This window comes from Arachis duranensis, chromosome 3 (genome assembly GCF_000817695.3).
Source record: "Arachis duranensis cultivar V14167 chromosome 3, aradu.V14167.gnm2.J7QH, whole genome shotgun sequence".
In the NCBI taxonomy this organism is placed as follows: domain Eukaryota; kingdom Viridiplantae; phylum Streptophyta; class Magnoliopsida; order Fabales; family Fabaceae; genus Arachis; species Arachis duranensis.
The window spans coordinates 6,048,571-6,059,282 of NC_029774.3; the positions used below are offsets into that span (position 1 = coordinate 6,048,571).

Sequence of the window (10,712 nt, forward strand, 5' to 3'; positions counted from 1 at the left end):
CAAATGGCTGATGAATTATTTCTTAAGAATCTATTGTTTTCCTTTTTTAATAAATGTAAAGGGTCAAATAGTGTATTACAAGTTTTATATTTCTAAAAAAAATCTCATCTATAAATGAAACTGATGAATAGGTATTAGTGTATTACAAGTTTTATATTTCTAAAAAAAATAGTATTCAGAGATTTTACAAGTATTGAAATATTTCTTTATCTTTAGAACGAAGTTAACTTTTGAAATGAGTTTAGTGTATTCAATTTTAAAAATAGACAAAAAATTTCAGATATTTTATAGAAAAACTAAGGACATGAATATCTTGTTGGGCCAACCGTGGAGAGTTCTCGACAATTGGGGAGATTTTGGAGAGAAATCAAGTGAAAGAACATAAAATGAGAAGACACCACATCCAACTCAAAACCTTAAGGTGTCAAGTAAATGTGTCTCTCATCTTATAAACTCCTCACTCTTTCTTACTTTCTTTGATGTGGGACTAACTTCAACACTCCTCACACTTGCAACACTAACATATCTATCATTAAGTTGACGTGTATATATGGCAAAAAAAAAATTTCTTTTTTTAATATGAAAACACAATAATGCACCATTCAACTTTCGTACCGACAATTTTTTTTTTCATTTAGGACTCGGATTATATAATATCAAACAATATTTTACTTTCTTTTTTTGGAAAATAAAATAATAAAAATCAATTGCTGGTTTTTGACTGATTATTTAATTTATCCTAGAAATTGATGCATCTATGAAGAACATCATTTTTTTTAATGAAAATATGGTAGACGTGATGAAAAGATTGATGATGAGTATCAAATTCTGTTTGTCATGTATTGTATGTCTTTGCTAATTAATTAATTAGAATTCATAAAGGACGAAGCTATATTTTTTGTATAACCAAAAATATAAAAAGGTTTTTTAGATTGTTCACCAATTTCTAAAAGGGGAACAATTATGTACTAATAACAATTATTGATAAAAAATTGTTACGTGTGCCAGAATATTAATCCATCAATCACAGCTCGGTATTAACAGCTCAATTATTTTAGAACAAATCGAGGTTATAATTAATTACTAAGCTGAACCAACTAAAAATATGTCTTTGCAATTCATTATATAAATTGTATATATACGATGTATCTTCTAGATTAATAAACGAGGGAAAATTAACGTCAAAAACAAAATAATATTTGAATATATTTTTTTCTAACTATTTTAAGTGTTCGTATATCTTATCTATTTAAACATTTGACGATCTTTTTTGGTTGAAATTCTTTATAATAATGAATGAACATCTAAAAGTGCATGTGTTCACAAAAAATATAGTTAAATAATTTCATTTATGTTTAAAAAGTTTTATTTTTGAGCGAACCGAAACAATCCAAATTAAAATATAATTAAGGAACTAGCCGAAAAATAATGAATTGTCACAATATTTTTCTCTGCATGTTTTCTCATCATGACATTCTTTTTAATTATAGGATGAGTTTTTTTTAAGTAATGTTAAGTAATTAATTTTTTTTAAATTATTTTATTTATGTTAAATTTTAGATTCTAAATCATCAATCATAAATCCTTATTTCTAGATCATGCATTATAAATCCTAAAAAAAAAATTGATTAATATTGATTAATTAAAAATTAGTTCCTTATATAGTTTTTTCTTTTTTTTTCTTTCCAGTTCTTTCTGGTTAAATATTTATGATCATTTCTTTTTTTTTTTTTTCCTTTTATTACTTTTTACAATATTTCGTATATGATTTGCTAACATACACGTATTTTATATTCTATATTCTATTTCATATATATTGGATAAGGATAGGGACACATGCAAATTGAAAACCAAGTTGTTCGTAGTTTTGTGACAAACGGAAAAATGCTTTGTTGTTGGTTAAGAATAAAAACTTCGAATATGTGTTGGCTTTTTTTGTGTCAAAGGGAGAAATAGCTGTGTTTTTCTTTCGTTATTATAAGAATAAAATTAAAAGCTGAAAATGAGTTTACCTGAAAAAATCCCTAGAGCTTACCAATCTGGTTAATGCTTAGTGGGACACCATGGATTTCCATTCAAATAATATTACTACTAAAATTCATGCCCCTTCAAATTACCCCCACCGTCATGTATTCTATAATTTAAACATTCAACAAAAATAGACTTAAATAAATAACATAAAGTTTGGTAATGAATATAGAAAATAATAACCAAGGAAGCAAAATATTGTTTGTTTTTTTGGGTATGGTTAAATTGGATCAATTACACATATTGTTGTGATGATGATAAGTTGATAAGTGACAGTTATCAACTAACCAAACGGTCAAAGTAAGTACATGTTTACATCTCACCACTCTTTATGAGATTCTCTGATCTGCATGAAGCCAAACCAAAGCCACCCGTTAGGTTCGAAACGAGGAATGAATACCTAGATTCTACCACATATTAACTTTTCACTTAATTCAACCAATAATAATAATAATAATAATAATAATCTTTTAAGTTTTAACCAGGTCAGTTCTCTTATCTTGCATGCACTATTAAGTATTAAGTCTTATTTTTATTTAAAAAATAAATAAATTTTTAACTTTTTAGTTTATAAATATTTAAGTTTTTAAGTTTAAAAATATATTTAAGCCTCTTATTTTTTTAAAATTTAGACATATTAATTTTTTATGTTTATTTGGATCTGTTAGACTCAATGAAAAAATCAAATATGACTCTCACCGTAGTGATTTGGTTGATACGGATGTACATGTAACAATTTTTTTAAAATGGGACAAATTAGATTTAAGAATCGATGTGTCTAGATTTTAAAAAAGTCAGAAACTTAAATATATTTTACGAATCAAAAAATCAACGATTGATTTGTCATTTTTTCTATTCTAAATTAATGGATAAAAATCACATATATAAAAAGTTAACGCACGTAAGATAATCTATTTCTTATATAAAATAACTTACCCCATATAAAAAAAACAATAAATAAGGATTGTATGAAAACAAAGCAGCTTTTTCGAAAACAAAAAGTTTGATATATTAAATATACTGAAAATATTAACTTTTTTAGTATTTTTTCCTGTGTGATCTTTTCAACAAATGCTTTTAAAATGCTAGTATAATTATGAATAAATAACTTTATACTAAAACATTTCTTTTTCCAAAATTTAATATTTTTTACATAAGATGATATTAAAATTTTCATGATAAAAAATCTAAAATTTAATCTATTGTTGATCTTAAAAAAAATCAGCATAAAATAAATAAAAAAATAACTATACATAAAATTTATACAAAAAATTATTACTTAAAAATATAAATATTAATGTAAATCTGTCCTACTATTAACTTAAGTGTTTGAAGAAATGATTTCATGAAAATTATTAAATTAAAAATTGTATATTAATGAATTACTATTATAAAATTTTGTATGAATTATTTAAAATAATTGAACATATTTTGTTTAATAAAATTTAGAAGTGCAGGAAAACGAAGGGCCTGATTGAATTGAAAGAGAGAGTGGCAGAAGGATGGATGTAGGTAAATGCCAAGATGAACATTGACAGCACTGTCATGTATTCTAGTGGGAGGAGTGGGTGGATTGGTGCGATGCTGTCACCTTTATTATTTAATAAATACCCTTCCAAGACCTTAGGGGTCCCATTTCATTTTGGACCCAATACATATTTTCAGATTCATATTGCCTCTTTAATTTTCAAGCTAGCATTATTAATTTAACCAATCAACTATTTAATCATGCCATATCATAGCCTAGCCTGCCATTATTATTTGCTAAATATTTTTAGACCATTTCTCTAAACTTTATAGCCAAACAGTGCTACTTACTATTTTTAGTTATTGAAAGATATAAAATAATGTTACTACTACTACTAATAATAATACTGAAAATTATTGGTTAGTTAATGAATGAATGAATGAATTATTTAATTAGAACTGATATCAGGATACTATAGCAGTGACTACTTGTCAAGATTTTAGAGATCTGATTCTTTTCCTAAAATGTGATACTTATGTAACTCAACTAACACTAATGTTCGGAATTTTCCTAAATAAGCATGCTCATGGGGATAGTAGTACTACTTAAGGTAAGAGAAAGGATGGCCTAAAATTTTCAATTTTTTTTATGTGCATTTTTTTAAATAAACTACCCTATTTAGATATATTTCTATTTAAAGAAAAATATTTTTAGTGCCAATTTTTTTTGGGTATTAAAGGGATTCATTCTTTTTCGTACTTCTTTTTTAGTTTGACTTATTCTTGTACGAGATTTTGTTGTAAGCGGACCTACTAATCGTCCTCTCTCCCTTTTCTTAAATTTTCAATAGATATTATTCGATAATTAATAATATTATCAAACTTAATTTTTTATCTAAACTAATAATATCTAAATAAATTAAAAGAACCAAAACATTATGCATGCATAAATTTATTGGCTAAAATTAAACTCTAAAATAAAGTTCAAATTTACAGTAAAATAATTATTGATCAGACAAGTTAAAAGACGCTATGAAAAAATAAATACCAACACATATAGTCTTATATTGTTATATTTTATGTTTACCTATTATCTTAATTTTTGGTACCAACTTATTGAATTTACACCATTAATGTATTAAATATCAAATCAAATACTATTAATTTAATGATTTAATTTAATACTCTATATCTATTACAAAGAGAAATAAAAGTGTTTGTATTTAATAACTATCTTTTTGTCTCTCTCACAATTTTTTTATATAATAAAATTGATATTTAAACAAATACAATTATTTTTTAAAAAGTATAATGATTCCCCCACCTAAAACTAATAAAAGTATTGGTTGTGACCCTCCTCCTCCCTCTTTGGGTTGCACTTGCACTTGCACACATTCCATGCTTGAATTTCTTCCAAGTTGAATGAAGTGAAAGGGCACATGTTTTAACATGGGAAGTGCAAGTAAGACCTTATACAATGATCATTGCCACTTTGACCAACCTCCATATATAGCTTCACTTCCTCTTATGTCTACTTCTTCTTGCTACTGTCTTTTCCTTTCTTTTTCTTTTCCCTTAAAAAAATAACAAAAATATTTTAATTTCAAATATTTGTTAAATTATTGATGATTAACAAATTATTTATTAAAAATTAAATATTTTTTTACCATATGTGTTATGTAATTCTACTATTAATCCCACACTCAATATGGAAAAAAATGGGAAAAATTAACAAAAAAAAGCAGAGGTGGACTCCACAATGATTAGCATCAAATGCTTATTGGGATTCGCACTGTTGCTGAATTCCAAGATCCACAACCATCCATTATTATCTTTTTTATTTTTCTGCAAAAATATAAAAACTTTTTTGCTTACTTTATTTTCTCTTCATCTGTTTCCTTATTGGTGGAGCTGTTAAGCCATTCTTTGTCTCTCTCTTCTGAGAGAGAGATACAGAGAGAGAGAGAGAGAGAGAGAGAGTGTTGAGTGTGTCACAAAGCAGAGAAAGAAAGAAAGAAAGAAAGAAGGGTACCCCGCAACCCCAGAAAGTATCAAATGGCAAATGGTGAGTGATTCAGTAAATAGCATTTTTGAAGTGAGAGAAAACCCCCAAAACCCACAAAAGCCACCCATCACCACCAACTAGCCCTCTCAGTCGGAAAGGTAACAGCTTTCTCTCTCTATCACTTTCTCTCTCTCTATCCACTTCCCCATGTTCTGTTTCGACACGTTCAATTTTTATTTTTTTCTTCCATCTGTTGCTTAGGGCTTTTATCATTCCACCTTTGCAGCACCTTTGTTGCTCCATAATTGACTCCTTTGAAGCTCAAGTTTTCATCTTTTTCGTTTTTTGTTGCAGGCCACTGATTTGGGTTTCTCTCTGTGGGAGGGACTTCAACTTCAGCCATCGCCTTTCTCTGTGGGTTGCTCTACCTTTCTCTTTTTTTTTACTCTTCTGAGTTTCTGGAGCTAAAGTTTCGATTTTTGAGTGTTTTTAATCGTGGGGTTTTAAAATTTTCCTGGTTGATGAATCTGGTATGTGTTTGAAGTAAGGTAGTTTGATGAACAACCTTTTTGTTCTGCTGGGTGTTTGAGCTGTAATTTTTGCTCGATTTTCCTTTTTCCCCTTCCTTTTTTTGTGAGGAATATAAATGATTCTGGTTTTGGATAGATACCCTGAACTTGTCAATTGGTTTAGACTTTGTTATTTGTATGAAAATGCTTTTAGCTACTACTTGTAGCTTATGGTGATTTAGGGGTAAATCGTTAGAGACAACTCTTAAAGGAAAAAAAAAAAGGGTTTATAAAGGGATGGCAGCAGAGTCAAACGCTGGGTTTCACAGTGAAAGTTTAGATTCTGCTTTGAACAGGCACGCAATATCATTTCAGCCTAGTGCTATGAATAGCTTGTCTGAGATGGTTCCAATGGGAAATTATTTTGGGTTGAGTAGTAGTTCTGGTATGATATATTCTCCAAATTCATCCATCATTAGTAGCACCAGCAACCCTGTCATAAGTCAAGCTGGTAATTCATCTGGCTCCTCGCTGCTTCTTGATTCGGTTCCCGGGCTGAAGCACGACGCAGGATTGGCTGTTGAGTGGTCTGTTGATGAGCAGTACAAATTGGAGGAGGGTCTTGCAAGGTAAGTTGTTTGTTGTGAATAATTAGTTTTAGCTTCCCGCCTCCCCTCAATATATGTCACATTGATGCATAGTAACTTGCTGCTAGATCACTTTGGTTTGAAAATAGTTTTCGGTGGTGAGACTTCTAAGTCGTTATTAGGGATGAAATGATTGTATCAGCGACTTGTATATGCATACTGTCATCCTACCATGATGCCTCTCATTCTATTTGCTGACGTTCTTGTGTTGTTTTTCTTATTATAACACTGCCTTCAATTTCCAAATATGGGTTGCGATTGGCATTTGAGTCATTATTTGTCGTCCTACATTCATTATTGTAAAGTATGCTTATGTCATTGTGCTAGTATTGTCTTGCTTGTTCTATAGTCTTGTGTTTCCTAACCCTTGTTTTCTTGATTCTTCTGTTTTATCACTAGATATGCCGATGAGCCAAGTATAATGAGGTACATAAAAATTGCTGCCACATTGCCTGATAAAACTGTTCGCGATGTTGCTTTGAGGTGTAGATGGATGACAGTAAGCACCTTTTCTTTCAACAGATTCTCAAATATTTGTATTTTGAGCATTATTAGTGATGCCTATGCTGAACATGGGTATAGAAGAAAATTTGAAATTTGCAATGCATTATGTTTTCTTGAAAATGTTGTGATTATTTCGTGCTATTCAAAATTTAGTTGTCTCATTTCCTGCCACCCAATTCCTCATTTACGGTAGTTTTTTATAGCTGCAATGACTATGAAAATCTAGATATGCAAGAAGTTTTTATGACAACGTAAGTTATCAGTGGTTTAAAGGCAGGGATTTAGATTTTGGTCGTAGTCATGGTGGCAGTTCCAGCAATTGGATAACACTTCTAGAGAATATAGCTGATGGAACTTGCAGTTGGGTCAAATATGGTTGCTGTAGCGGCGTTGTGGCCATAATTGCCATTGCCAACTGCGGTAGTAGAAAGTTACTTTTCATCTCATGTTGGTTAGATTATATGTTAGGGTTGTAGATGAAGTTTTATCCACAACAAATGAAAAATTTGCACCATGTAAACGTAATCCATTAATCATTATGCGTGGGAGATGGGTGGTTATGCTGTGATTGCACTGTATTGTCCTATTATGGAAGCTTAAAATACTGACAAAAACCTTTTCACAGAGAAAGCGGAGGAAATCAGAAGACCACAATCTGGGAAAGAAGGTCCATAACAGAAAGGTAAGTGAATAGGAGGCGTATCCGATAGCCGATACTGCCATATTTTACTGAATGGTTCTATATTTTCACATCTAGTCCATTAGAATTGATTCAAGCTTCTCCGAATTCACAAACATACACATATGATATTATTGTGGGGATATTAGTAAATTCCTCATTGATGTTATTGTTGTTTGTGACCAAACAGGTACATTATACGAAAATTAGTTCCTTTGAGTACTCTCAACTTGCTTAACTTGACTGTCTTGTCAATGATGATGGTGGTGATAACACTTTAGCTGTGTTGCATCCCATAAATAGGATTCCTGTTTTGATAATTGAATCAATGTCTTTAGGATCTAATGTTGATTGAAGAACCAATAGTCTAAAGTCATGCTTCTTCAGGATAAACCAATGGACTCAGCTTCGAAGACAAACATGGCTCTAAACCCTAGCATGGCCACATACATGTCACGCCAGACTGACCGAAGTCAACGAATAATATATGATGGTTAGTATATCTTCTTTTTTTTATCATTCCTATCTTATCGGAAGTTCTCATCATCTCTTAATTGTCTGCAACTCAATTATTTTAAATTTTATACTTACTACAAGTTGAAACTGAGAGTACAAATACATTAATGTATGACACAAGTAGCCCATGCGGCGTTGGATCCCCTGAAATTTTGGGACTACAGTTTGATCCCCAAATTCCACTTCTGTCCCCATTATTTTAGTTGGTCCCCAAACAACAAAAAACCGACAAAAAAAGGGGGGGGGGTTCACATTGTTAATATTACTCATTCTTTATCGATTCAATATCTTCATGGTGTTCTAGGGTGTAATTCACTGTAGTTACTGTTCAGTAATCTTTTATATTCAGACAACTTTCTGGTAAGCCTTTAGTTTGTATCAGGTGAATGAAATGCCAAGATATTCTTACTTCGTCCTTGTTTTTTCGTACAATAAGAAACTATTCTTTTGGTTTGGTTATTCTTTATTTACTTATTTATTGTACTTGGTTATGTAATATCAGATTCTTGCCCTGACCCCAGCTTTTAATGTCACGGGGGATCATTGTCCTTATTTCATCCAGTGCTTTCTTCCTTGTGTACTATCAGGAATTTGTGGTCCTTTGAGGAAACTCATGGAGCAGAATGCTCAAGCATTTAATCAAATCACAAACAATTTGTCTAGTTACAAGGTGAACTGCTCAACCGAACCATTCTATTGTTTTATTGCTGATTATAAATAGTTGCAGCTCTTTGCAAATATTTATAATCTTAAACCATGTTACTAACTAGTTCAGTGTCTAAAATATAAATTTGTGGCATTTCACCAACCTAGGTTTATAATTGATTGATATCATGTTTAGGAAAGATGAAAATGTTAAGTAAAAGAAATCATCACATTCACATATGGCATCAAAAGTTGTTTTTCATGGAACACCTGAGCCATGAACTATCTCTCTCTCTCTCTCTCTCCTTGATTCTAATATATAGCTGTTATTAGAGCTTAAGCTTATTAGAAATTACTATGGGAAAAGGCTAAATACTTGTTATTTGTGTAATATGAATTAAGCATGAATTTATATGCAAGTGGTTTTATGCTTTTGGATTTATTTTCCTTTCATGTGACTTTTGTTTACATTCTCTGCAAGTGGTTTTATGCTTTTGGATTTATTTTCTTTTCATGTGACTTTTGTTTACATTCTCATGTGATGCATATAATGTTGTTTTCTGAATCCATGCTGCAATAATGATAGTGTTCTTTGATAAACAGTTGCAGGATAACATTGATCTCTTTTGCCACACAAGGCACAACATTTGTTCAATTCTTAATGAGTATGTGAATCCTCTGAATAGGACTTGATTAATACACTAATACATTTTAGTTTTCCTCTTCATCTTCATCTTCATCTTCATTTTCATGTTGTACTTGTAATCGATGTATATAATCTTTATGAAATCTCACTAATAAAGTTTGTGCAGCATGAGAGAGATGCCTGGGATTATGAGTCAAATGCCACCGCTGAACGTCACCATTAACGATGATCTTGTTAGTATTATTTTACCTGATAGAACTTAGGTAGGCTCTTCAATTTCTAGTATTTTATATATGTATAACCATGCTTCCTTTTGTTTATGTCTGTTTTGTTTTATATTTTCAAGCACATGATTAATTAAAATCAAATGTCCACAGAGAAAATAAATAGCAATAAATATGAAAGGAAGGAAATGAATAAAAAGAAGAAAGTATAGCAACCACTTTATGATATGATTTAGCTAAATTACCTGGTTTGTTATGTGAAGTTTTGAAGCATAGAATATAATATTGTATAAATAAATAAATTATAGAACTTGATTGGTTTATGTATTAGCAATTCAAGAGGACAAATTGCTGACTCCATCAAGATTGCCTCAGTGTAGAAGAGATTGGCATTTTTTACGCGGAAGCCTACGCTTCGAGCGTGGTGGTGCTGAATGCGATTGAGGAGCCAGGGCATCACTGAATCTGCACAATCTCAAGAGTCTCTAATCCACCATCATCTTTGATCTCACTGCTTTCTGGTTTATATTTTTTGTTTGAAGGGAAACCTGGAACTGCTGTTGTATAAATAAGAAACATTTCTCCTTGCAAAAAATTGAAAATAGGAAAGCATTTAATATAACAATGGCTTGAACTCAATGCAACCCTTATTGTTTTTCATAGTATTATTGGTATGTGTAGGAGGAATTATTGTAGATCTATGATTATATGCTAGTTTGCATTGCAATGGAAATATCATTATTTGCATTACTTGTTCATTATTTATTGTACATTAAAGAATCAAGTTGGTAACAGATTCCTTCTTGAGGGGGATGGATCTTCAAATAGTTTAATTGATGCTT

At 30.5% G+C, this 10,712-nt stretch overlaps 1 protein-coding gene across 6 annotated transcripts; it reads left to right on the forward strand.

The window, feature by feature from the left end:
* Positions 1 to 5,391: 5,391 nt before the first annotated feature.
* Positions 5,392 to 10,509, forward strand: LOC107476531 (uncharacterized). Of its 6 annotated transcripts, none has more exons than XM_016096349.3 (9): positions 5,392 to 5,658; positions 5,855 to 6,638; positions 7,056 to 7,155; positions 7,786 to 7,842; positions 8,227 to 8,332; positions 8,943 to 9,025; positions 9,604 to 9,665; positions 9,813 to 9,879; positions 10,246 to 10,509. In XM_016096349.3, the coding sequence occupies exons 2-9, from the start codon at positions 6,307 to 6,309 to the stop codon at positions 10,312 to 10,314; spliced, it is 876 nt and encodes a 291-aa protein (XP_015951835.1). In that variant the 5' UTR covers positions 5,392 to 5,658; positions 5,855 to 6,306; the 3' UTR covers positions 10,315 to 10,509. The 6 variants fall into 6 exon arrangements, with proteins under 6 accessions (XP_015951835.1, XP_015951836.1, XP_015951840.1 ...); XM_016096350.3 differs by having other exon boundaries at positions 5,393 to 5,658; positions 10,251 to 10,509; XM_016096354.3 differs by having other exon boundaries at positions 5,394 to 5,658; positions 10,202 to 10,509.
* The last annotated feature ends 203 nt before the right edge of the window (positions 10,510 to 10,712 follow it).

Bases quoted from the DNA above. Each gene is read 5' to 3' on its own strand.
- LOC107476531 (XM_016096349.3), top strand. From the start codon at position 6,307: ATGGCAGCAGAGTCAAACGCTGGGTTTCACAGTGAAAGTTTAGATTCT. The intron at 7,156-7,785 runs GTAAGCACCTTT...ACCTTTTCACAG, and splicing joins TGAGGTGTAGATGGATGACA to AGAAAGCGGAGGAAATCAGA. The intron at 9,666-9,812 runs GTATGTGAATCC...AAGTTTGTGCAG, and splicing joins ATTTGTTCAATTCTTAATGA to CATGAGAGAGATGCCTGGGA.